The sequence below is a fragment of the Trichoplusia ni genome, chromosome 11 (assembly GCF_003590095.1).
Source record: "Trichoplusia ni isolate ovarian cell line Hi5 chromosome 11, tn1, whole genome shotgun sequence".
Taxonomy (NCBI): domain Eukaryota; kingdom Metazoa; phylum Arthropoda; class Insecta; order Lepidoptera; family Noctuidae; genus Trichoplusia; species Trichoplusia ni.
The window spans coordinates 10872790-10900677 of NC_039488.1; the positions used below are offsets into that span (position 1 = coordinate 10872790).

A 27888-nucleotide genomic window follows, 5' to 3' on the forward strand; every position below is an offset into this window, starting at 1 on the left:
TTTTCTTTACGTGTACTCCTTCAAATTGATTAATGATAAATAATTAATTGCAGGGATAAAAGTATTAACCATCTTGATTGTACTTTGTTGACGTAACGAGAACGAAATTAATTTCTTAAGTGGGAAATTGCTAGTTATTCCTCATGATCGTTCGTCCCGTGACCTCGTTTATGAATTTTACTAGTTGAAACATTCGCAAAGCTACTGTATTCGAATGCAAAAACCGTCTCGCTCGCAAGTGTCGACACTAAAATCAAATACAGGAATCATAAAAACGTGTGGAAATAAGGTTTAAACATATGTACAAGCTCTACTAATTTGCGGCTTAATAAAATGTTATGTGCCTATTACCATAATTTTAATAAATGTGCACTTGTCTGGTGTAAGACCGTTAAACGTTGGCCTTGTTGATGAGTGCAATGTGCATCCCTAGTTCATCAGTCAGTGACACTGACAGCCAATCAGCCAATTGTCAGGTCAATAGAGCCCGAAGGAAGTGTCTATGAAGTTTTTTGTGTTCAAAGCTGGAAATGTTGTAAATTATTTGTGCAAACCATCCAGTGAATCAAAGTTTAAGTAAAAATGAAGCCGTTAATAGATTTTGATGAGTGTCTCAGGGATTCACCTAAGTTTAGGTATAATAAAGAAAGATGTTAATCAATGAAAGTTATACATAGAAAGTGAAATTTTGTACGTGTTGTGCGTGGTAATTGTTGTATAAGTGATCCTGTTTGTTATTGTAGGGAGCAGCTGGAAACTGAGGAGGCCAGCATCGATTCGTTAGAACAAAAGCTAGACAAAGTTCTAAAGGCATGTTCTGTTATGATTGACTCTGGTAAAATCTACATGAGTCATAGAGGGTGAGGATTGTGTTCCTTTCTTTTTTATTAGTTCAATTTTTCTCATACAATATTGTATAACCATAATTACTTGATACATCGAGGTATCAAGTTACTCAGTTGTAAACTAAACAAATTACTGCTGTGTCTAAGAACAGTTACCCTAGCTTTTAATAAAAATAAAAGCATTATTCTTGTTTTGATAACATTTTAATCTGATAACATTTAAAATATTAATCATTATATGGGTTTTCGTGTTTTCCAATTACATTACTTTATTATCTAAAAAAAATAGTTTATCTTACTTGTTTTATATTTTTTTAAACCTACTGATAAAAACCTTTTAAAATTATCGTGATATAAACAAACATCGTAAGTAAAAAATAAAGTTAGGAAAATAATATTTATGGTGGTTAACTACTAACAGTTTTTTTTTTAATCTCACCACTGTTTCTTTGTTATAAAAAAACATAAAATATTTGGTACGAATAGTGAGGGCATTATCACAATTAAGAACAGTATTTTTATTGAAAAAAATTATAATTATTTATCTTGTGGTTGAAGTTATTATAATTTTAGTAGTAATATCAAAAAACAATACATAATCAAAAAGAAAAGTACACTTGAATATAAAATTCCTGGATTCCATATACTAATTGAATATTACACTGTAAAATGAATTATCAAAAATATTTCTCAAATACTGCTTGTACTACACAGCTGAATAATTATAGAGCAACTACTGTATCTTCATTTTAAAAGAAACATCAGAATAAAAAACATTACAGTGTAGATTGAATGGGTTCATTTTTTTATTTTAGCACTTTCACAAATGCCCTTTGGGATTTAACTGGTAGCTTCTCAGAAGACTCAGAGGTGATGGCTACCCTAAACAGAATGATCCATGCTCTGCAAGAAATGAACAAATTCCATTCCATACTGCTTGATCAGGTGTCCAGGACTGTGCTTAAGAATCTCACTGCATTTATAAAAGTGTAAGTCTATGTTTTGTTATACAAATTGCATTAAAATGGTTGTTAGATTTTGCCATAATGACTCGGAAATGATGATAATCTATGCTAAGAAAAAAAAGTCTAATTGTGATCAGGTTATTGTCTTTGGTCAAGCAATTAAACATGGTCACAAATAATACAGAAAAGATGGCATTTTAAAGGTTCTTTATTCAAATATTTGGTGTATAAATTAATCACTTTTTAAATCTTATTATTAACATTGAGGCTTAGTTATGTTTCCTGATTCACCCATTGCATGGTGATATTAGTTCAGGAAAATGTAATATATTTTTAGCTGACTATTAAAAGCAGAATATTTACCTTAAAGTTCATTGATTTGTGTCTGCTCACACATTAGATGGTGCTTATAAAATTATTTTAGGAATGTTTACTTCACTTTGACTTATTAAAGATTATGGATGAGATATTATTCATGTTCTATCTGGTAGCAATAATAAGTGTACTTTGAACAGAGGCATGCATTAAAACTTAAAAGAATAAATACACACATAATTATAACTAGATAACATTTGTGTTTGTCTAAAGTTACACAACAATATTATTGTCATGTAGTAATACCAGCTACAGACCACGGGCCCGTTACAAATAAAGAATATAATCATGCGACAACATAAAATCTGCATGTTTGTCCCAAGTTTCATCCAAATCTGTTCAGTGGTTTTTGCATGAAAGAGAAACAAACATCCATACACACAAACTTTTGCGTCAATACTATTAGGTATTGACGAAATTGTATTCTTATTTAAATGTTTATGAAAATTGAATAGCCAGTATGTAGAGACAATTGATGATTCACACAATTGATTGATAGTGATGCAGCCACCCCACATCCTTTTGAACATTGAACAGCTTTTGTTTTTTGTTTCAGAGATATCAAAGGTGTTAAAGAAAGTAAAAACCATTTTGAAAAAATCTCAAATGATCTTGATACTGCACTGAATAGAAATTCGCAGGTGAGTGAATGCCACAACTGCTACTTAGTATAAATATTTGATAAACAGATTACTACGTACATGGAACAATGCATTAGACTACTATGTTCTAGACTTACCTAATTTCTGTGTTACGACAAATACTTTTTACTACAGCATAGAGCTTTTTATGAAATAATTAACTGTGTCGTGTTAATTAATTTCAAATGGATAATTAAGACAGATTAAATTGTTTAATAGTTAGTTTTGTTTCCTTGACAGACCTAGGTCAAGGAAACAAAACTTAGAAGGATGATTGTCAAAAATCATAATCAGTAAAGGAAAAATTTCAATAACGCCGCCATTAATCTGGCATTTATTTTGGCTCAAAAAGCCTAGTTGTCAACCCACCTGCCTTCTCCTTACGAGATCCAACTAAGTACCAGTGTTTTCAAGATTAGGTAACGTAGGTAGGTAGGTAGTATCGTAATTTGACGTGCCTTCGTAAAAACCTATCTGCCAACTATTAAATTGAAGAAGAAGTAAAATGAACGGTTGTTTTTCGCAAGGTGTCACGGCATAAACTGGTCGAAGTAGAGGAGGTGATGAATCTCTTGCTGGCGACGCGATCGTGCTTCCGGCACACGGCGCTCGACCATGTCCAGAAGATCACGATGCTGCAGGCGAGGAAACGACACGAAATATTGGCTACAGTAAGTTTTATTATTTATAGATATAGACAATAGTATTAGTTCGACTCGCGACCCTGCCGCGTTAGCTCATGATTCAGGACTCTGGTTGGGTCCGAAACTAGTCGGGCAAATATCCTGATAAGTACGCGTGAGTAAACGGTTGCATCATTTAATAATAAATAATTCTCACGATAATTACTATCAAAAAATACAGTAAGTTTTATTCAAGCAAGAGTAAAGAATGGATAATTCTTTACTTAATGTTGTGGTACAGGGAGACTGCTCTATGCCGTCTCGTGCTCTTTTTCGCTTCCACTTATACAGCGTGTAATACGCTGTCTCGTTTTGATAAATGCATCAGGCTTTCTTTAAGAGATGAGGGTCTCAATCCTTAATAATAGGGTTGTTTTTTTAAGTAGACATAATTTAGGACCTGTGCTAAGTCTAAGACTGGTTATGGGATTCCGAGAAATGCGCGTTAATAATGGTTTGTCTCACGAATGTTATAATACAACTTTCTTGGTTTTATTAATAGTTTTCCTTGTATTATATTTAAAGTCCAGCTTTTGACCAGATTCGTATGCAAAATTTATATATAAATCGCATTAATAATCACAAAAATCAATCCGTATTGAAATCAGAGATATTTAAACACAAGTTTTATTATAAACCAATGTATTACAAGGCAAACATTGATTCCATGCTATTCAAATTCATGCACAACATCTGTGTTGTTTATTCCAACTTTATATTATAACGGGCCTTTTAAATTATACATAAAAATAATTATTATGCGTACGTGCACATTATAAGTCGATGTGGTGTATAAATAAAGGAACAGAAATGTTAAGAATGTTGGCTATAGGGGCGCAATTATATTCACACGTGTCCAAGAAGACATGTGTGTTATCCGGTTTTGAATACAGCGTCGTAAAGGAATACACACTTTTTACTTGAACAAAAAAACTGAAATAAAACGTTTTTAATTAATGCAGAGTTTATTTATTAAAATTGCAAATCATTGGTATAAGAATGTAATTATTATTGTTAAAATACCACTCAAGATAATAATATGTTCATTATTACTTTGAATCGCGAATTTATCTCGAAAATATTTGTTCCATTTTGTACTGATCGTTAACACTAGAATAGCCGTACAAATTTTCAAAAATGGTGCAAACGAACGTTCCAGTTGATGAACTTGTAATTGCAAGGTCACCGTTCATTATAAGTAGGTATATGTATGTAGCTTCAATTTATCAAAATATTACAAAATAATAAATTCCGTCATATTTCTTATCTCAATAATAATGTCAGTCAATTAAAATGAGATATAGCATGTTTTATTGTATACATATGTGTTATTTACTGTACGAGTACACAATGAATAAAAACTGCTCATGCGTGGTGATAATATACATGCGTTCACACTATTATTGAGGAAACAATAGCCTCGGTAAATACCGGGGTCCGAACGAACCCTTTACAGTAACCACTAACCAGTCTTCATATAGTAATTTTGAGTAATATTATAGCGATTCCGGCAAAATTCATGATAAAATTAATTAGAATTTGTAAGTTTGTTTAACAATAGAAATGTACCCACATTTAAATGGGCCAAGGTATCAGGTTTTTCGACATTGAGGCGCGTATTTTTATTTAAACAAATGAAACCGGCACATTTCATAACAATAGACTTTTAATATTAGATGTCTTCGCGAACGACTTCTCGAAGTACGTTTTGTCTTCAAAATAAACAGACGTGGTGACCTTGATCTAAGTACGATAAACTTGCCGTAGATGGTTAGGTGACTCCAAATTTTCTTGAACCTAGTCCACTACATGCCGTAGAATCTCAACGCAATAACAAATGCTCTCAACTCGAAGTCCAAACATAAAATAATCTTGGAAAGTAGAAACTGCATAGAAAAAACAAATGCTTTTGAATGTATAGATTGTTTAGTCAGTTCGGTTCAACAATAGGAAGACAATAATCACGCTCCACGCTGGGACAATGGGTTAATAACCGTAAGTAGCCAGGTTCGCGCGTCTATTCATAGTTCGGAGTAGCTGGTCTGCTGCCCCCGATGCCTAATTCTGCCCGCGTCATGGTCGGCCGGGCCGTGTGCTGTCCTTACAATGTCTGCATCAACACTATTTTTTAGAGTTTTTAAGTACACCTACTTTCCCTCTCGTTTGTATTGTTTGCGTGTTTCAGTGAAATTTATGGTGAATCATATGCGATGTCGCGATTTGTTCTTGAGGTTGAGCTAAAAACTCAATAATCATCATTCTCCCGCCCTTATCCCAATTATTATTTGGGGTCGGCGCAACATGTCTTCTTCTCTTCTCCTCCATCTCCTTTCTATCTGACGTCATCTCACAAGAAACACTCTTTGCAGCCATATCGTCTTTCACACAATCCATCCATCTTTCCTTCGTCGTCTTCTTCCCCTATATCCACATCCATACTTAACAACTTCCTTAAAAACTCTTAAAATGCTTCTTTTTTATTCTCTGTTTACCTTTGATCGATATTCCATTCCATATCTCACTCATACAAAAGACCAAGTTTCCTTTGTCATTTTTAAATTGAGTTCCTATTTTAATCCATAAAATATGATAATAGACCACCTGTTGATGTGTTAATGTTAAGTCGCGTGTCAAACGCTACTTATAGAGCGACACTCGCCCATGTTCTTGGGGTACAGTTGATATTACCCGAATACATCAACAAGGATAATTCAAACCAATGACCTCCCATGACCTTGTTTATCAGTCCATGGTTTTGTGTCAAGTCTCTTAGGGGATCGATGTACTCGAAAGCGGTATGATTTATTATGCTAGACTGTCCTAGATTCCTCATTTCTCCGCGTCTAAGTAATAATCCGCTTACGAGTTTCTAACTTGTTTTCGCTGATAGCCAAGTACTAATACTTTGGCGGCGTATCATGTTTTCTATAAGTTACTTACGATGCCAATGCAAACAATGTTACACGAGGTGCAGAATCAAGGACAAAGCAGTGGAGCGTGATTCTGCCATAAAACAATACATAATTTTAAGATCCTCAGACTACACGATTAAACTATGATATGGGTACCTACGTATATATAATTACAACATCAAGGTAATATTCGTATACATAGTACTATCAGAATATGTTCGAGTTACAAACCGCGATTGTTTAGGATTGACTGGTTACTGCGCTCTTGCCTTGTTTATCGCGCATAATAATAAAAAAAACATGACTCATTCGTTTTGTTTACATCACATAACGTGACGCTATTGTATAAGGTCGCGTTTTAGAAAATATAATTGCGACTTCGAATCTTATTGAGTAGTCAGTTGTGTAATGTTATTGGTAATACAATACCGAGTCCGGACTTGAAAGTGCAAGTGTTCCCATAACTGTTTACGGAGGGTGTTTAATTGGGCTGTATAAAAAAATACGTTTGCCTGTGTTGGTGTTACCTTGCGTTGATTTACAGTTTGCACGTACTTACATTAAAAAGGAAATGCTTATCTAAAAAACCTGAAATTTACAAAATAAATATTTATCAAGCACACTTTGATAAACGATGTGTAAAAGTCTTGCTCATTAGCACTGTATTGACAGTTATCAGTTTCAACAGTCGCGTTTGAGGCGTCTTGTTCGCGAGTCTCGCCGACTGCTTGACTAATCCGGAGTGTTCCGGAGGCGGCGTCTCGGAGACAGTTATGTGTCGACTATTGTGTTGTTGTGACCAGTGTTTTTTGTTATAACAGTGTTCATACTCCAATAGTTCCGGAGTTCAGTGAACAGATTTGTTAAATGAAATGTAAGTCGCAGTTGAATTACCTCCAGTAATAGCATCTTCATGATGTTTTGTTTTTTTTTTTCATAACTATTTATACAAATTTATATTCACTCACATTAACTATCGTATTTGGCATAGTCTTTTAGAAAATCTTGCAGAATTATTACCAACCTATATGAACATGAAACTTTTTTGAAGACTCTGTGCGTATAATAGGCGTGACCACTAAGCCGATTAGAGTACAAGTGCGCAGTGAATTGAATTAGATCCCATCAAGTAAAAATAGACGGCTTAATAGGTGCGAAGGATGGCGGTAATCAAGAAACTTAGGTCATGAAACCCTTACATAGCAAGTATTGGATTCATTACATTTTTTTAGTTGAGATAGAAATAGATATGAAGGTTCTTATACAAAAAAACTGGCTGGAGACAAATCCAGGAGAACTCTGCCCTTCTGCGGGAAAGATAAAAGGTAACATCACAAACACTTTGGAATCATTTAATACCTTGCATATTTACAGCTTAACTGCTGAAATTTATCGCAAGTAAAATTCTGAGTTATATTTAGGGGTACTCAAACGTTCAAGTAAAAATGTGTCTCACCTGTTATCTAAAGGAAGGAAGTGCGCCGTACGTAAAATACAGCGAACACATATATTATCATTCAGCGATATAGATAATGTAATTAGCATAACATTTGAGTCACTGTTCTTAGAAGGTAACCAAGTTTGTACAGTGATTCATAAGTAATCCTTACCGGTAAGGTAAATTAGCATTTTGATTGTTTGAAGTTGTGTCTGTACATAATAGAATCAGGTTAGAGTTTCCCAAGCTAGTTGACTCTTCTGCAGTAGGTGTAGTGTTCTTATGCACTCATTACTATATTTGATGCGCCGAATGATGATATGCGATTAAGGCAATAATTCAGAATCGTAGTGAAGTTGACAAACGAAAATTTTCGATTACTTAAAAATTACGAATCCTTACTAATATTACAAATGCGAAAGTAACTCTGTCTGTCTGTCTGTTACGCTTTCACGTCTAAACCACTGAACCGATTTTAATGAAATTTGGTACAGAGATAGAGTTGACCTTGAGAAAGAACATAGGATAGTTTTTATCCCGGACTTTTGAAGAGTTCTCTTGGAAACGCGATGTAACCGACCTCGACGCGGGCGAAACCGCGGGCGAAAAGCTAGTTAGTTCATAAAGAAAATGAAATCGGATTGATAGATTATTGATTACTTGTAAAATATTTGCGGAGCAACGAACATAAGAACTGCCCCGCATACGGTGCATCAACTATAGTTAGACAGAGTTGATAGTATGTAATATATTAAATCTATGAATTTAATGTTGTAAAATATCTGTTGTTATTCATCCTGTTGGCCTTCTATGTGTGGATGTTTCTTTTTCTCGATTCCAGCGTAGTCCAATGCGACTCTTCGACTCGAAAGAGTCTTCTAAGTTAATAGTTTAATCGTAACATTCACATAAGCTTCGCTAACACAAACATGCGTGCTGAACTGAAATAAAACACCTGCAGAGTATATATAACTTGTCTTTATGAACACAATATCCGTATTACGTATTCGTGTGTATGGAAAATGTAACAGTATCTATCATTCACTTAAAAACTTGATTATTCGACTCAGGTCAGAGCAAATTCAGAAACCTTTACACGAAAATCCCAAAAAACAAATCCATAATTCGCAAATAAATAATTTGAATTTGGATATGGCGAAGCTAGGTCCCTTGCTGTTCGGTAAAGTTCCCTACTCTATCCTTTTCAGTGGTCTGCTTTAGCAGTAAATGATCATTCTGTAGTAGTCCACGTGAAACCGTTTTCATTTCCTGAATCGGTACAGAGAATTACAAATTTACCCGTAAAAAAATGACCTTGTGGTAGGAAGAAAAATTAGGCAAAAGCTTCACGTGACCAATCTGAATCATGTACCTAAGCCAGGTGATATGAAAAATACACTTTAATTCGAATAAGAAATATTTCCCAACTATAAGCAGTTGGGAATAGGAATCAGATTGGTCACGTGAAGCTACATATGTCACCTACATATAATCTCGTTGCTGAAATATTTCTTATTCGAATTAAAGTGTATTTTTCATATCACCTGGCTTAGGTACATGAGTTGATAGTGGCGATATCTACGTACAATCGGGGGCGTGGATGTTTGACGTCATACGTATATTTTATTACCTTACTGGACGTCTATTTCTACTGTGGGTAAAGGTAATCTGATTATACAACTGCTCAGTTACGCACACTGATGATATTTCCGTTGTAGGTACGTCTTAAGTATAATTGCTTAATCGGAGCTATTAACAAACGCTGTTACAGACATTTATTGAATAACAACTGTAGCCCATTGACATAGGGTCTAAACTCATGGGAGTCATGGGTGATGCGGCAAATTTCTGAAAGTAATAAAAAAAAAACAATCAAAATACTACTTTATTATTGAGGGGCTAGGTTATTTTTTTAATGGGCATAAATTAAAATAAAACCGGAACAAAAACTAGTACGTATATATATGGTGATTTTAAAGTGCAAGATGTCTAGTAGAAAGCTCGCTTGCCAATATCATTATGTTCGATCGCGAATTCGTGACTTTCACTGTCTCACTCGGGGTTGTCGTATAAATAAAAACTAAAGCGACAGGTCACGCTCACGACATTATGTCTAACTTTCTATGAATTTTGTTTAAAACTGCTTGGCAGAATCAGGTTGACTTCTGCAGGTGCACAGTTAAAATACAGATTTTTGTTTTCATTTAGCAGTCAAATAGAATTCTTCAGTTGGTATCGTTATTGCCTTTGATAACTAAAAAATAAGAAAAACTGTGTCATCATGACATAATGATTATGCCTCGGGTGCTGTGGATAGCATTTGATAACCATTTGTTGTGATCCCTAAATATTTATGTCATGTTTCTCTTTTTTGCGTGTCACGCAGTGTCTCGCATTGCCCTAAACCGACACAAAACCGCGGATGACGTGGAACGGCGGTTCAGGTTTAGTCAGTAAGTGTCTGATACTACCCATTCCCTCCCCGAGGGAGCTGATGTCCATAAGGGTTCCCCTGCTTTAACAGAAAAAGAAAAGATTTAATTCCCTACTGCGAGAGTCAATTTTTTCAATGTCTCGATACTGTGTGAACTTTATAAACGTATCTCGTGACTACAAAAAACGTGTTGATCTATTTCAGTTCCTGTCGTACCTACAAGCGTGCTGCACCTATTATCACCAAGGTGCTGATTTATCTGAGGATTTGGAACCTTTCCTCAAAACAACTGCCGACGATGTAAGAATTTAAATGATGCTAATGACTTTAATTTTAAACAAATTCACCAAAAACTCCCAGTCCATGACTGTCCCGTCACAGATCAAAAAGCAGTAGACTGGACAGAGTGAAAAGGAAAGCCTAAGGGAGGCCTTTGCCCTGCAGTGGGACAGGAACGGATAAACCAAAAAGAATTGATGCTGTTTTGTGTGGTTATTTTTTTTTTGTCTTTGTAATTACTCCATACGTTTACAATTTTTTTACTGATTTACGTTGTAGTCTAAGCAACAATCTATTTAAAAATTAAATTACAGCTTCGATTGACCGTGATGTACAAATAAAGCATCAGCACGTCATGTTATAGGAAATACTTAAGCACGTCGACCATTCAACGTTAATTATCACATTTTCAGATCGCAGTTATGCGTAACGACACAAAAATACTTGACAAGGAGATGGAGAACCGCCACACGATAGTCAACAGTAAAGACACGGTCTTGCCCAGCTGCAAGGCTAACGAGGCCGATGGCGACTGCAAAGATGGCCTGTTGAGTACGCCCTGCCTAAAAAACTTGCCAAGAATGCAAGGCTACCTATTCAAAAGAACTTCGAACGCATTCAAAACTTGGAACCGGAGGTGGTTCTATTTGTACGACAATCGTCTTGTATATAGGTAAGTTTGGTTCTTGTATGTAGGACGAATCGTAGCGTCAAGATTATTTAATCGTTCTACTTATTTCTTTATCTTTACTGCCCAATTAGCCAGATAGCTGTGCTTAATTATGTTGATATCGTGTATTTTGTTGTGTGCTCTAAGTGCAGCCATATTTTTTGGTTTTTAGGAAAAGGACCGGTGAACTAAATGTGACGGTGATGGAGGAGGATTTACGGTTGTGTACCGTGAAGCCGGTGCACGATGGGGAGAGGCGGTACTGCTTCGAAGTATTGTCGCCCTCAAAGTAAGTGCTTTTAGAGTTCAATTTTGCATGATGCATTTGTTCCTTAACATATTTACGGGATTAGCTTGATTATGATTACATTTCCGTGAATATGTTGCTGTCGTAAGTGTATGCGTCGGTCATCGGTGACCGAAGACCAGCGTTGCAGCGTTGTCAAAAATATCCATGTTTAAATTTGGTCAATTATAATTCTAATATAATTTGGTTGAAATGGTCTAACAATAAAAATAGTGCTATGATGATATTATATTCTGTTCTTTTCTAAACATAACTCAGACTTACTCTCAACACAGGCTTTAACTTCGCCGAACTGTCAAGCTGCAATCATTTTCCTTCCCACATAAATATAAATTATTAAGACCATGACGTATTACAGAAGCCATATGCTCCAAGCAGACTCTGAAGACATGTTGAACTGTTGGATAGCGGCGTTACAAAATGGGATACGTTCAGCCATCCAGCAAGGCCAGAGCCGGGAGAATCCCGATACTCAGCTGATACTAGTTCCAGATGACAGACCTACAGATAATAGGCATAGTGTCGCCAATGTTCGGGGCATGAGAAAGATCAGGTAAACCTCTTTAAACTTCATGTTTAGTCGCAGATTCGCGCCGGGGCTAAGATGCTTAACCTTCACCTCTTCTAAAGCATCAGATTTCATTGGTAAAATGTCAAAGATAAGTTTTTACATAACTTCGATACAAACAATAATAATTTCAGAAATAAGTTATCTTTACTTTAAAAACTTTTTCTTTCTTTTTTTTCTATTTGTAAAAAAAGAATGGTTAAAAAAAAGTGTGGTAAAAAAGTAACTTTTTCCAAATACGGGACCAACGTTACAAGAATAGATCTTGAAAACATTCGTTCACAGCTAATTATCACTTCATTTTTACATTTTTTATTTTTATAATATTACACATCTGCATTTTCCTCATTTTACAATGTTAGATAGTCAATTAAATATCTTCGTGGTTATTTTTAGGATATGGGAGCAACTCTTAAGCATTCCTGGTAACAACTACTGTTGTGACTGCGGCAGTCCCAACCCGCGCTGGGCCAGCATTAACCTCGGCATCACACTCTGTATAGGTATGTAACTTGTGCTGTTTCAATAAACTACGTAAAAGTGTACAACATAAAATAATTGGCATTATAATCTAGTTAGTTTATTCTATTAAAAAATCTTATTATTTTATATTCTAAACCATTTTTTCCCGCGTCGGTCTCCGGTGACCGATTAATTTTAATGCTCGGCTTTTAATGTATATTTTCTCTAATTATGTCGATAATCGAGTGTAAGATGCATTATAACGTCGAAATATTCAAAAGCATTGTTTTTTCTTCTAGAATGTTCTGGAATCCATCGCTCTTTGGGCGTTCACGTCAGCAAAGTGAGGTCTCTTACATTAGATGATTGGGAACCTGATATAATAAAGGTATGAAATTAAATGATCACAAAATCATTATTTAGGATAGATCAATTAATGCATTGACAATAAATGATTCAAAATTTCTGTTGGTATATTATTTTTTTAAGGTTATTTTAAATCTTTTAATTTTAAAGGTCATGGCAGAACTGGGAAATAAGATTGTTAATTTAATATATGAAGCCAATACTGAAGGAACAACCATAGCGCGAGCCACTCCAGATTGCGAAACGTAAGTATTAAAGAAGTTACTAGATTTTTATTGCGACTTACCTTTTTTTAGCTCAAATCCTCTAAAATAATCTTTCAAGTAAATTGTCCTAAGTAATTATCAGCAGCATGCTGGAATTAATTTTACAAAATTCATTCAACTGCTAAGTCGGGAAACTGTTTAAAAATGCATTAAACGAACTCAACTTGAGCATTGCAATATTATTAAGTTTTTAGTATGTGATGTTTCAGTCATACTCCTTTTAGATCCGTCTAGGATCTAAAAAGGACCGTTATGAAAATTTTTGGGTTCCGAGGATATTTCGCCGCGATCAATCGCTATTTCGTCTCTTTTTCACTCTTGTACATGACTTTTTTTAGTGATAAAAAAGGATAGTAGTAAAATGTGTGTTTGTATCATACTCAGTTGCGTACGGGAAGCCTGGATTCGCGCTAAGTATGTGTCGCTGTTGTTCGTGAAGGACCTCGTGGGTGGGAACAGCGCGCTCGCGGCCAGCGAGAGCCCGCTGCGGGCCGGCCGCCGCTGGTCTGTCAGGAGGGCCCGACGCAGGTACATAATAAATTAGAAGACGAAGAATAGTCTCTTTATTGCACGAGTATTAAGAACTTAATTAATGCACTATTAGTTCATTAGATTAACTTGCAGGACAATAGTAAAAATTCTTAATAGATAAAAAACTTATACAATATATTTTAATTTTTAACAGAGTTCGCGCCGCGCCTTCAGTTCCTGAAACGATTCGAGATGAAAAAAGCGACGCTAACAGTACCAGTGGTAAGTATTGTAATAAATCCTGGCAAATACAAAGCCGTTAACGCAAAACCTTAAAAAATATGTAGTATAATGTTATATTTGTTTTAGTATCAGAAAGCTCGAGCAAATCGGAAGGCAGCCCGGTGTTCCTGATCGGTACCGAGCTCGCGAGCGACCGCGGCGTGGATCTCAGCTTGCCGTCTGACCATGACTCCACTGAGGGAGAGGATAGTGACGAATTAGGTAAGTGTTTAATATTGTACTCACAGATTGTTGTAATAGACCAGGGCGAATCGTTGCGAGGCTTAAGAGCAGACAATGCAATAATGACTCTCTCTCTCACACACACACACACACAGACACGCTAGTGCGTGTGTACGTATTAGGGACGGTCAGTGCGTGAAGCACCTGCACGAAGGCCGTGACTCAAGAGACTGTTGTCTCGGTTGTCGGCGATGCGGAAGAAGGCCATTGGCCTTACATTTGTACCTTATGTGCTTATGTCGAAAATGTTTTTCTCAGTGTTTATGTATGCCGACGTTGTGTGAATTTTCTAACATAAATATGTTGTTTATTTTATTATCAGCTGCGGAAGACATGAGCCGCCTATCCCCGGAAGCTGTTCTGGTGCGAGCTGCGCGCGCCCACAACGTGGCGGTGATGAGAGGCGCGCTGGCGGCCGGAGCCGACGTCGGGGGAGCGGGACAGCGCGGCCGCACGCCGCTGCACGCCGCCGTGCTCAGCGTGAGTAGTGCAGGAGGGGGTAGGGCTGCTGCGGCCACAACGTGGCGGGCCAGCGCGGCCGCACGCCGCTGCACGCCGCCGTGCTCAGCGTGAGTAGTGCAGGAGGGGGTAGGGCTGCTGCGGCCACAACGTGGCGGGCCAGCGCGGCCGCACGCCGCTGCACGCCGCCGTGCTCAGCGTGAGTAGTGCAGGAGGGGGTAGGGCTGCTGCGGCCACAACGTGGCGGGCCAGCGCGGCCGCACGCCGCTGCACGCCGCCGTGCTCAGCGTGAGTAGTGCAGGAGGGGGTAGGGCTGCTGCGGCCACAACGTGGCGGGCCAGCGCGGCCGCACGCCGCTGCACGCCGCCGTGCTCAGCGTGAGTAGTGCAGGAGGGGGTAGGGCTGCTGCGGCCACAACGTGGCGGGCCAGCGCGGCCGCACGCCGCTGCACGCCGCCGTGCTCAGCGTGAGTAGTGCAGGAGGGGGTAGGGCTGCTGCGGCCACAACGTGGCGGGCCAGCGCGGCCGCACGCCGCTGCACGCCGCCGTGCTCAGCGTGAGTAGTGCAGGAGGGGGTAGGGCTGCTGCGGCCACAACGTGGCGGGCCAGCGCGGCCGCACGCCGCTGCACGCCGCCGTGCTCAGCGTGAGTAGTGCAGGAGGGGGTAGGGCTGCTGCGGCCACAACGTGGCGGGCCAGCGCGGCCGCACGCCGCTGCACGCCGCCGTGCTCAGCGTGAGTAGTGCAGGAGGGGGTAGGGCTGCTGCGGCCACAACGTGGCGGGCCAGCGCGGCCGCACGCCGCTGCACGCCGCCGTGCTCAGCGTGAGTAGTGCAGGAGGGGGTAGGGCTGCTGCGGCCACAACGTGGCGGGCCAGCGCGGCCGCACGCCGCTGCACGCCGCCGTGCTCAGCGTGAGTAGTGCAGGAGGGGGTAGGGCTGCTGCGGCCACAACGTGGCGGGCCAGCGCGGCCGCACGCCGCTGCACGCCGCCGTGCTCAGCGTGAGTAGTGCAGGAGGGGGTAGGGCTGCTGCGGCCACAACGTGGCGGGCCAGCGCGGCCGCACGCCGCTGCACGCCGCCGTGCTCAGCGTGAGTAGTGCAGGAGGGGGTAGGGCTGCTGCGGCCACAACGTGGCGGGCCAGCGCGGCCGCACGCCGCTGCACGCCGCCGTGCTCAGCGTGAGTAGTGCAGGAGGGGGTAGGGCTGCTGCGGCCACAACGTGGCGGGCCAGCGCGGCCGCACGCCGCTGCACGCCGCCGTGCTCAGCGTGAGTAGTGCAGGAGGGGGTAGGGCTGCTGCGGCCACAACGTGGCGGGCCAGCGCGGCCGCACGCCGCTGCACGCCGCCGTGCTCAGCGTGAGTAGTGCAGGAGGGGGTAGGGCTGCTGCGGCCACAACGTGGCGGGCCAGCGCGGCCGCACGCCGCTGCACGCCGCCGTGCTCAGCGTGAGTAGTGCAGGAGGGGGTAGGGCTGCTGCGGCCACAACGTGGCGGGCCAGCGCGGCCGCACGCCGCTGCACGCCGCCGTGCTCAGCGTGAGTAGTGCAGGAGGGGGTAGGGCTGCTGCGGCCACAACGTGGCGGGCCAGCGCGGCCGCACGCCGCTGCACGCCGCCGTGCTCAGCGTGAGTAGTGCAGGAGGGGGTAGGGCTGCTGCGGCCACAACGTGGCGGGCCAGCGCGGCCGCACGCCGCTGCACGCCGCCGTGCTCAGCGTGAGTAGTGCAGGAGGGGGTAGGGCTGCTGCGGCCACAACGTGGCGGGCCAGCGCGGCCGCACGCCGCTGCACGCCGCCGTGCTCAGCGTGAGTAGTGCAGGAGGGGGTAGGGCTGCTGCGGCCACAACGTGGCGGGCCAGCGCGGCCGCACGCCGCTGCACGCCGCCGTGCTCAGCGTGAGTAGTGCAGGAGGGGGTAGGGCTGCTGCGGCCACAACGTGGCGGGCCAGCGCGGCCGCACGCCGCTGCACGCCGCCGTGCTCAGCGTGAGTAGTGCAGGAGGGGGTAGGGCTGCTGCGGCCACAACGTGGCGGGCCAGCGCGGCCGCACGCCGCTGCACGCCGCCGTGCTCAGCGTGAGTAGTGCAGGAGGGGGTAGGGCTGCTGCGGCCACAACGTGGCGGGCCAGCGCGGCCGCACGCCGCTGCACGCCGCCGTGCTCAGCGTGAGTAGTGCAGGAGGGGGTAGGGCTGCTGCGGCCACAACGTGGCGGGCCAGCGCGGCCGCACGCCGCTGCACGCCGCCGTGCTCAGCGTGAGTAGTGCAGGAGGGGGTAGGGCTGCTGCGGCCACAACGTGGCGGGCCAGCGCGGCCGCACGCCGCTGCACGCCGCCGTGCTCAGCGTGAGTAGTGCAGGAGGGGGTAGGGCTGCTGCGGCCACAACGTGGCGGGCCAGCGCGGCCGCACGCCGCTGCACGCCGCCGTGCTCAGCGTGAGTAGTGCAGGAGGGGGTAGGGCTGCTGCGGCCACAACGTGGCGGGCCAGCGCGGCCGCACGCCGCTGCACGCCGCCGTGCTCAGCGTGAGTAGTGCAGGAGGGGGTAGGGCTGCTGCGGCCACAACGTGGCGGGCCAGCGCGGCCGCACGCCGCTGCACGCCGCCGTGCTCAGCGTGAGTAGTGCAGGAGGGGGTAGGGCTGCTGCGGCCACAACGTGGCGGGCCAGCGCGGCCGCACGCCGCTGCACGCCGCCGTGCTCAGCGTGAGTAGTGCAGGAGGGGGTAGGGCTGCTGCGGCCACAACGTGGCGGGCCAGCGCGGCCGCACGCCGCTGCACGCCGCCGTGCTCAGCGTGAGTAGTGCAGGAGGGGGTAGGGCTGCTGCGGCCACAACGTGGCGGGCCAGCGCGGCCGCACGCCGCTGCACGCCGCCGTGCTCAGCGTGAGTAGTGCAGGAGGGGGTAGGGCTGCTGCGGCCACAACGTGGCGGGCCAGCGCGGCCGCACGCCGCTGCACGCCGCCGTGCTCAGCGTGAGTAGTGCAGGAGGGGGTAGGGCTGCTGCGGCCACAACGTGGCGGGCCAGCGCGGCCGCACGCCGCTGCACGCCGCCGTGCTCAGCGTGAGTAGTGCAGGAGGGGGTAGGGCTGCTGCGGCCACAACGTGGCGGGCCAGCGCGGCCGCACGCCGCTGCACGCCGCCGTGCTCAGCGTGAGTAGTGCAGGAGGGGGTAGGGCTGCTGCGGCCACAACGTGGCGGGCCAGCGCGGCCGCACGCCGCTGCACGCCGCCGTGCTCAGCGTGAGTAGTGCAGGAGGGGGTAGGGCTGCTGCGGCCACAACGTGGCGGGCCAGCGCGGCCGCACGCCGCTGCACGCCGCCGTGCTCAGCGTGAGTAGTGCAGGAGGGGGTAGGGCTGCTGCGGCCACAACGTGGCGGGCCAGCGCGGCCGCACGCCGCTGCACGCCGCCGTGCTCAGCGTGAGTAGTGCAGGAGGGGGTAGGGCTGCTGCGGCCACAACGTGGCGGGCCAGCGCGGCCGCACGCCGCTGCACGCCGCCGTGCTCAGCGTGAGTAGTGCAGGAGGGGGTAGGGCTGCTGCGGCCACAACGTGGCGGGCCAGCGCGGCCGCACGCCGCTGCACGCCGCCGTGCTCAGCGTGAGTAGTGCAGGAGGGGGTAGGGCTGCTGCGGCCACAACGTGGCGGGCCAGCGCGGCCGCACGCCGCTGCACGCCGCCGTGCTCAGCGTGAGTAGTGCAGGAGGGGGTAGGGCTGCTGCGGCCACAACGTGGCGGGCCAGCGCGGCCGCACGCCGCTGCACGCCGCCGTGCTCAGCGTGAGTAGTGCAGGAGGGGGTAGGGCTGCTGCGGCCACAACGTGGCGGGCCAGCGCGGCCGCACGCCGCTGCACGCCGCCGTGCTCAGCGTGAGTAGTGCAGGAGGGGGTAGGGCTGCTGCGGCCACAACGTGGCGGGCCAGCGCGGCCGCACGCCGCTGCACGCCGCCGTGCTCAGCGTGAGTAGTGCAGGAGGGGGTAGGGCTGCTGCGGCCACAACGTGGCGGGCCAGCGCGGCCGCACGCCGCTGCACGCCGCCGTGCTCAGCGTGAGTAGTGCAGGAGGGGGTAGGGCTGCTGCGGCCACAACGTGGCGGGCCAGCGCGGCCGCACGCCGCTGCACGCCGCCGTGCTCAGCGTGAGTAGTGCAGGAGGGGGTAGGGCTGCTGCGGCCACAACGTGGCGGGCCAGCGCGGCCGCACGCCGCTGCACGCCGCCGTGCTCAGCGTGAGTAGTGCAGGAGGGGGTAGGGCTGCTGCGGCCACAACGTGGCGGGCCAGCGCGGCCGCACGCCGCTGCACGCCGCCGTGCTCAGCGTGAGTAGTGCAGGAGGGGGTAGGGCTGCTGCGGCCAACTACAACCGTCCCTGGGTTACCTAAAGCTGAATTGCAAATCAAACTGCTAAGCATTAAGATTTCTGTAGCAATCAGGATTTATCGATAGACCACGGCCTAATTTTAACACTGTTTAGTGTTAAAATTAGGCAATTAGTGCTTAAAGTGACTTTTGATATTCCAGGGTTCAGTGATGGCGTGCTCGTTCCTCCTCCTGAATGGCAGCAAGCTTAACGTGCAAGACGAGGATGGAAAGACTCCGCTACATCTTGCCACGGAAGCTGGACACACTGGACAGGTATAAAGTAAACTTCTATTATTCAATAAAATGGAACTTCTTGGCGAAAACCTTAAATGTGCTCAAGCGCAAGTTACCTCCACAAGATAATCTTCGACGTTTTGCACCTTTTGCCAATGGCTTTATCAGCCGTTCTGCCGCTCATATGCCTCAAGAGGTGACTAGCACTTTTAATCTTATATGTATAGATTTCATATATTAACAAGCACAATTGTATAAACCCGTAATAATTTAATAACATATGCGTCAACGCATTTATTCAAAGTCATGGTAGGCCTGTGATGCAGTGCGTGTCTGCTGCTGTTTGCTGGTTAGAATCGAAGTAAGTTTTGAAATATATGAATTTTAATTGCACTATATTCCCCAGGTTTGCCTTTTACTGCGGTATCGTGCTGACCAATCGATAGTGGACAAGGACGGTCAAACGCCTCTCGATATCGCCGTCAACAATGCTAATGCCGACATTGTGACCCTGTAAGTATAAAAAGTAATTAAAATAATATTCAGTGCCTAGATGTCTCACTGCCGTCGATTTTGATTGCGGATTATTAACTTTTTTTTGCGCAACCATATCTGTGAAACAAAATTCATATTTGATTGTTAACAATTCCTCCCAAGCCATCATGTCCACTTTAACTCTCGCGTAATCCCTCCACTTAAGTGGCACACTACACAGCAGAGTAATACCTGAAAAGCCTTCAAAAATCTTTTTTTATATACACCTTTGTGTCAGAGTATTGTGAAATGATCGTTACTTTATCTATTTGTTAGTGTTGTGTAAGAACCATCAATGTAAGAGCTTATCACTTGGTCTTCCTTAGTAACTAATATTACTACTATTACTAGTAATATTTAACTGCAAAGTTTCAGTAACGAAATTTCCTTCAAGCAAAATTGAATCTTATCACACTATAGCAAGCTTCATTATTACTTAGATTGAGACTGACGAAGCTGAACGAGGAGATGAGAGAGAGCGAGATGTCGTCCAACGACGACACGTACAACGAAGTGTTCCGCGACTACACGCAGCTCGCGCACTCACACCCCGAGCGGCTAGTGCGAGCCAAACACAACAACAACGAAGGTACACACGAAACTTAACCTTATCAACAACTGTTATTAAAGAAAACAGACAAATATTGTTTCAACGGCAAAATATACAACCTATTCAATAAAAACCTCCTGGGTCGAACGTTATGAAATTTATGCGACCAAATGACAGCTTTTTTTACGTTAAATAAATAAAGAATCAACAAAATTGGTTTAACCAGTCCAAAGTTAAGGTAACAAACATAAAAAACAAAAACTTACTAAACGAATTGGCAACCTCTTCCTTTGGGAGATAAGGCTATGAGACAAGTAAAAACTGGTAAAACAATAAAGTACATAAAAACATTCTACATTTTACTCTTCTGATTATTCTATATTAAAATCCTGCGAGCAGTTTCAAGTTTTAACAAAACAGAATATAGACTTTTTTAAATTATACGAGACGCATGCGCATTTACTCATTTTCAAGTGCTAAACTGTCACTTGGTTAAACAAAAAGCAACAGAAAACGTCAACAACTCATTTAACAACAACAAATTTTCTAGTGTATTTGTCTCGCGATTCAATTTTATATTATTGGACACGAATAATAAAAAATGCTTATTAATAGGTGAACCGAATGAATGACGCAACCAGAGAGGCAGTCGTCGACGATGGCTGTGGTAAGGCGGTGGCTACACCGGCTGCGAGTAGTAACAGGTGACAACACTGCATCGACAGAATGTAGAGGGCAGCACCTTCCTACTGGCCAATACACGGAGATGAGTGACCTACAAACAATGCGTATACATCGTAGTGCAAATTATCACACAGTTCTTATAAACAACCCAAAGGTACTAAGTGCACCTTAAAGGCTTTAACGAAATGAATCTGTCTCATTTTATTTCTTCTACTAAAATATACGACGACTTAGAAAATTTAAGTGATATTAGCTTTGCTATTTACTATTAATGTTGTTCCAAATCGTATATATTTATCGACGTATGACCATCGAAACGTAGGAAATGAAATATAAAACACTATTGTGACAATTAATAATAATGTTATATTAATAATAAAATGCTTATTAGGCCAGTGGTTGAAAAAATTGTGATCTCTGTTGAAAATTATATACGAGGCTTTTTAAAAGTAATTAAACTGAACTATTGCTGCCAAACACATAATCACTTTTGTATAAATATTCTGTATTAAATGACGTCTGTTAGGTATTGTCTATAGATAACCATGGGTCTAATATTCTCTCTCTTGTTAAGTCATGTGCCTGCACTCTGAGCGGTTAACTCAGGTCGAAATGTGGAAGCAAGACAGCACGAATTTTGCTATAACAGTCCGTTATCAGCGTCTTGCTTCCACAATAAGGATGACTACTTTTTCCAGTGTCCGTCTTGTCCTGCAAACATAAAATGATCAATTTACAGTGAATGAAACTTACATAACGTCGCGATTGCGTAAACATTACTTTAAATTTGTCACTTTTAGTTTTTCAGAAAAAGGAAAAATACGTGTCAAATATTTTTCAATTAGCTAATCGAGGGACTAAATAGATATTTTTCTTTTTTATTTTTACTCAGTAGTCATCCCTATTGCTAAGGTGTTAATGCGCTTATGCGTTAATGTTAATGCGCTCATAATACAGGCACGGTGTAAATAATTATGAATATTATAACGAATATGTTTATGCATAGTTATGTACTGGGGAGTACAGTGACATGTAAGCTTTAAATGTTAACGTTTTAAGTGTGTTGTCGTTTTGCAAGCTGACTAAGTCATAATATGACTGTTCCGATAAGGGCCCAGATTGTGTCAAATATTATTTTAAACTCCAGTTTTTATAATAAATTAATTTTCTATGCGAATACTTCAACGGCAATTAAAGGGATGTTGACTTTTTTAACTGATTCAGAAACTCACTTAGTTACCTACCGGTACATTTTGTTTTGTCAATGTCATCGGTTTGTGACGTCATAAGTCCTATTTTTTTTACTTCGATTCGCTTCATCGAAGTAGTTAATGCTATTATTTGCATAAATTAAGGAAATACGTGCCCACTATTTTTCGTTATGAAAAGACAGTACATTTATTTTTGTTTGTCAACAAGCCCATTAGCTTATATTCTATTGACGAATTCTTTAATTGCATCTTCACCTCCCAGTTTCCAGACGTCTGGTTCGCTGTTAGGGTCACAGACCCTAAAAAAAAGTTATAGGCCATAATAAAAAGGTGGTGTGATTTAGTTTTATAAACCAAAGATTTAAGTATTGGTTTTAAGTGAAATTTAAAACGTGTTTGTTAAAAATTATAAGATTTATGTAAACCTTTGGCGTACTCAACTTTATTATGTAACTATTATGATAACTTGAATTGAATGATGAATGCGATTACAACATTCCTGTTTTTAGTGAACTATTCAATCATTCCAAAAACGTTTCGCATTTAAATGACTTTTATATGAATTCGGCTCAGATATGAATCTCAATCTAAGCATATTTTGTTAGCTAATAATTTTTTTTATATTTTTACGTGTAATTTAGTATGTAATAGAATACTTGCCAAATTGTTGCAATATCCTCAACTTGCCTTTGTATTAATGTACACGACCAAGTATCAATTGCTTCGTATAATTGGTACTAATGTACCAACAAGCGAATTCTCAGACACTATACTAGTTATAACTATTTAAGAACGCGTCACTAGTCTCGTGAAGTTCGGGGCCGAAAATCCGATTTTATCGGATCCCGATAAAAACGCGAGAGTAAACCGTTCTAAGACATTACTATATTCTCGTTCTGTTATAATCTGCGTTGTAAGGGTCTACCACCTCTTCATTTTAATTTGTTAGTCCCCTAAAGACAAACTAAAAAGTTTAGATGTGTAATAAATAGAATGCGTTTACCGCTGTGGAAGAGAGATGCATATATAGTGTGATATGCCATCTCTATTCGATAACGGCAGCGGTGGTAGACCCTCTTCAGTGCAATCCATTTTGCAAGTGATTTGAAAGTAATAAAAATAACGCTTTGTCAATCAAAGAAAATATTGTTTAAGTTTTATTATGTCGGTATTTTGTGACTTACTTGGATCACCTCATTTCATCGTCTTTAGATAGTATGATTTTTTCGAATTTATTTGAATGTAATAAATAGACAGAAAATACGACTCAACTGAAGTTTCTATTCAAGAAGCCAAATGCTCCTTATATGAATGCGTTATACAATCATATTTGCCTTTTTTTACTATTTTGATGAATTTACTTGAGTAGTTAAGGACTTTACCTACTTTAATGTTCGCTTGTTATTCATAATAAATTTGTAATATCATGTTACGAAGCTGTGTACCACGTGTTGAATACAGTTAAATGGGTGATACCCAATGAATCGAATGTAACGAATTTAATCTCTTAAAATGTTATTATTGTTTTTGGTTTTGAATAGACCGATATTGTCAAATAATTATATCGTGTTGATCCTCTCTTATGTAACCAAAAAGTTAGTGCCATTGCGTAGGCATGCCAATTAAAAAAAAGTCTGGGTTTGTAGCCCACTTAAAGTGCAGTCTGCAAACCGGCGCACATTATGGAAGCGTATTATGTGATGCTCGAAAATAGACATTAGTTTTTTTATAAATAAATGCGGACAACGTCTCATACATTGTTCTGAACCCAAAGTAAGTTGCTAAAGCACTTGTGTTATGGAATTCAGATACAACGAAGGTATGACAACAACCAGACCTGAGACAATGTAGTGTGAATTTTTACATTGACCCGACCGGGGATCGAACCCGGGACCTCAGAGCTAGCGACACCTTGAAACCGGTGCGTACGCACTCGACCACGGAGGTCGTCAAAGTTGATATTATAAAATTCATAACTGTCTGAAAAATGTGTTGACTCTTTGTCAATATTTATAAACCTTCGATTGCCAGATTTAAAGTCTATTTTTAGGATTATAGAAAAAAACACTGCTGCTCTTCAAAGTAATATTTTTTGACAGTAATAAAGAATTATCAATCTAACTCCTTATTAAGCGCGAGACTGTTAAGTGGGCGACAAGTCTTTCTACAATTATTGTTAGAAAAGTATTCTACCACATTAAATACTCTGTTACACTGTTAAATGTATTATCGATTATTATAGTTGTATTTGAATAAAATAATGGAGACAAAACTGCATTTTATTTTACCAAATTTTATACAACATGAATTTGAAAAAATCAAAAATAAAACACAAATTAAATGCAAAGATAAGTTTATTTGAATAAAGAAAATAGAACATACGTAGTTACTTGGAAGTACTTTTATGGATTAAAAATAGTATATCTATTGAAACAAAATATTTTTTTCATTGGCAAGGCTACAGAGTTAATTTCAACGGATCAAGCAGTAATTTATTAAGGTATTGAATGATTCGTATTGACAATAAATTCATATCTATTTAGAAACAAATTCGTAATGTAATATTATTATTAATTTGAATCAACTTCGAAATTTATAATATTGGGGAAATATATTTTTAAAACCAATGAAAAAGAATGAGGAAAGTGGAATACATAACTAATTTATCTGCAGCAGTTTCCTGGCGCTAGTGTGTCAAAGTACGGCCCGCATACTTTTTAAAACAATAGAATGAATAGAGAATATCTATCAGTGTTCACCTTTATACTTAGAAAGTATAAAATAAACGATCTTAGCTTTTGAACGCAGCGTTCATGTTAAAAAATACCAAAAAGTAATTTATAACAGAAATCTACGTTACGATGATAACAAAGACAACTGCCACAGATAAAGTCTTGTTAGACTTAAAAACAAATTCCTTAAGTGGTCCATTCGTAATATAAAGTTGGCGGTTGGTGAAGACGCTGAGCAATAATGAGGTGGAAATGTGGTCTTATTACATTTTCGCTGTCGTAATGGCCAACAATTTCCTAAAGTAAGAACAGAGCGGTGTATTGCGCCACCTCATTTCCTCAAATTACAGTCTTTACTAAGGTTTGGTCATCTGCCTGCAATGTATGAATTGACCATCATTTGCGCTTCACCTAAGAGTCAATATACCCGCTTTTCACTTCTTCCACGCGAAAGGAGATTGGGAACATCCATAAATCATATATCTTATTGTTAGCAGGGCGATGGTAAATACATAGTATTCAAATACTATGTACTACGTCACCTAGCAATGATTGGACAAATACCTATCGATGGAGTAAAAACCAAATCAAATTCATGAGACAATTGATGGATGAACCCCGCTTTCCGTTGCATAATTTAATTAAGAGTGAAATTGGACCAGTTGTATGGGAGGGAAGAATTAGCCGGCATGGGGGACGGCGAGGCGGCGGGCGCGGCCGGGGCGCAGGCTTGTGTACGTGATGGCCCGAATCCAGCAGCGTTCAGCAGCAGACCCGCTGATGGCTGCATGCGGCGACGTGAAGCTAAACCACCTGAAAATACCAATATGTGAGACACCAAATTTATTTCATTGCCACTTTTTTAAATTCTACCACAAGCCAGTAGTAGTTAGGTATACGATGTATAAGGTATACATCGTTGATCGAACAGTTTTCAAGAGACAATGAATGTTGACTTACTAGCTCATCTGTACTAATACAAAGAGGAAATATTTGTTCGTTTGACACGAATGGGCTCCCTGTTGAGAAGCTACATTATCCCCGCTGAACATAGGCTATAAGTTATTTTGAAAAATATTAGGGTTCCGTACGAAAATTGCGATAATTTAACCAAAGGTTCAAAATCAGAAACCTTTACGCTGCTAATACTATTGACAATAGAACAAAAATGATGAACTACGGGTTTATTTACCACGCGGACGAAGTCGCGGGCAACTGCTAGTTTTATATAAAAATTAACGAGACTGCACACAAAATCAATCATAGAAATTAATAATAATAGACGAATTCACCGACTCTCTACTAATAGAAAATTCAGCAATAGATCACTTCGTACCTGACTCGGATCCTCCCGGCAGTACTTGATGGTGTGAGCCGAGTCGCCGGTGGCGCCGCAGCGCGGACAGCGGAAGGCGCGCAGCACGGGACACAACACGCGCCCGCGACCGTCCTTCAACACGTGCGACGAGTAAACACTCCTCGTTCTCCCGTTATTCTTGCAAAAAGCACATTCCTGTACACAAAAACACATTAAATAATTGTTTGATATAACCGTTTCCTAACGCGTATTTATCGCCTATCGGGTTCACTAGTTTTAAAATTATCTGGACTCGACTCGGGGCGCCACCCCGCCGTTTCAACTTATGGCTTTGGTTAGCCCGCTGTCGCGAGATCCCTATAAATAAACGCGTGATTAAACCGATATCAAATAATTCTGAATTTGCCGAAGAAAGTTACTAAGTATAAAAAAATATTAAATGCCGCGATTTGGACAAGGGGATCAGATCTTTCGAAACTCATTGCGAAGATTTCAATCAGACAATCTAAGTTTACAATAGGGATGGCGAATGGATATATGTAAAAGCAAAATAAACAAAGACCACTAAACTCTTTAAAATAAACACTTCTTTCCTTTACCTAAACAATAGTAAAGACTAAGTAATAAAAATTTAAACATAAAAGTCGATAGGTATAAATTCTTCGAGCAATGCGGCTAACTACCGAAAATACTAGATACTACTGTGACTGAACGCACGCACCCACAAAAGATTATTGGGAGACTGTTTTTATGTAAACAACCTTTCATTTATAAACTTACGTTCGGCAAGTGACGACGAACGCGTCTGTCACTGCGGGCTTTCGCGATCTCTTGCAAGAACTCGTACAACAAACTGGGGCGAATTGAACGCAGAACTGACAACTGCTCTCGAGTAAGCATCGACAAATAGTTGTTTGCCGATGAAATACCTGCAATCAATAAAATTAAGATTTACGGGATATAGACCTTTTTATAGGTATATTTTGGAAACAGAAAAAAAAAGCGACCCCAGTAAAGAATTAAATCCTTGCGTCGCGTTAATTTTCATAAACATTCAAATCGTGTATACAAAGACACCTAAAGTCAGTAAGAGCATTCGTAGATCACAAAAAAATAAATCCTACACGGGGACCGAACCCGCAACAAGTCGCGCCCAGTGGGTTTGGCGGATGATCCGATCAACCACTGGGCTATCCTTGCCGTCAAGAGTCAAAGATAACAAAACGCTGTCAATAAGAACAAAACAATATGGGGGTAGTAATCATATTTAATAAGTTAAGCAAAAAATTTTCGTCGAGAGATGTCAATCGTTTAAATTGTCAAAATCAAATGTTATAGGTACTAACTTTTAACCAGAAACTCGAAAGTATCATTCATTTCATTGCTTCTCGAGTTTTGCAAGCTTGCATTATCTGGCCACAAATCAGACGCAGTCGATTCTGAACAACTATAACCTGTAAACAAAATATAATAAGCACGTGTCTATAATTTATTTATATTAATTTAATTTATAAGTATTTCATACCCGAAAATAGTTGCTATTCAGACTGGCATCGTCATTCAGAACCTCGGATCCGTTGAAACGCACGTTGTTGAACAAATCCATTTCGGCAACGGCCGGTG

The 27888-nt window shown here is 42.0% G+C and overlaps 2 protein-coding genes across 2 annotated transcripts; one reads left to right on the forward strand and one right to left on the reverse strand.

Annotated features, from left to right (window-relative positions):
* The first annotated feature begins 453 nt into the window (after positions 1 to 453).
* On the forward strand, positions 454 to 23359 carry LOC113498610 (arf-GAP with coiled-coil, ANK repeat and PH domain-containing protein 2). The gene is made up of 20 exons (XM_026878687.1): positions 454 to 635; positions 744 to 860; positions 1661 to 1834; positions 2742 to 2826; positions 3354 to 3497; positions 10498 to 10593; positions 10986 to 11245; positions 11415 to 11531; positions 11908 to 12102; positions 12514 to 12620; positions 12879 to 12967; positions 13096 to 13190; positions 13596 to 13739; positions 13897 to 13964; positions 14052 to 14186; positions 14530 to 14687; positions 19162 to 19275; positions 19643 to 19749; positions 20211 to 20359; positions 20936 to 23359. The coding sequence occupies exons 1-20, from the start codon at positions 583 to 585 to the stop codon at positions 20950 to 20952; spliced, it is 2424 nt and encodes an 807-aa protein (XP_026734488.1). The 5' UTR covers positions 454 to 582; the 3' UTR covers positions 20953 to 23359.
* Positions 23360 to 25584: 2225 nt separating this feature from the next.
* LOC113498806 lies at positions 25585 to 27882 on the reverse strand. Its single transcript, XM_026878948.1, has 5 exons — positions 27791 to 27882; positions 27612 to 27719; positions 27046 to 27194; positions 26289 to 26460; positions 25585 to 25760 (listed from the first exon to the last, which is right to left on the reverse strand). The coding sequence occupies exons 2-5, from the start codon at positions 27640 to 27642 to the stop codon at positions 25585 to 25587; spliced, it is 528 nt and encodes a 175-aa protein (XP_026734749.1). The 5' UTR covers positions 27643 to 27719; positions 27791 to 27882.
* Positions 27883 to 27888: the final 6 nt, after the last annotated feature.

Excerpts from the sequence above, each read along its gene's own strand:
- LOC113498610 (XM_026878687.1), top strand. The coding sequence starts at position 583 with ATGAAGCCGTTAATAGATTTTGATGAGTGTCTCAGGGATTCACCTAAG. Across the intron at positions 11,532-11,907 it reads GAAGTATTGTCGCCCTCAAA|AAGCCATATGCTCCAAGCAG; the intron begins GTAAGTGCTTTT and ends GACGTATTACAG. Across the intron at positions 12,621-12,878 it reads CGGCATCACACTCTGTATAG|AATGTTCTGGAATCCATCGC; the intron begins GTATGTAACTTG and ends TTTTTCTTCTAG.
- LOC113498806 (XM_026878948.1), bottom strand. The coding sequence starts at position 27,642 with ATGAATGATACTTTCGAGTTTCTGGTTAAAA. Across the intron at positions 27,195-27,611 it reads TTTCGAGTTTCTGGTTAAAA|GTATTTCATCGGCAAACAAC; the intron begins GTTAGTACCTAT and ends TATTGATTGCAG. Across the intron at positions 25,761-26,288 it reads GTACTGCCGGGAGGATCCGA|GTGGTTTAGCTTCACGTCGC; the intron begins GTCAGGTACGAA and ends TGGTATTTTCAG.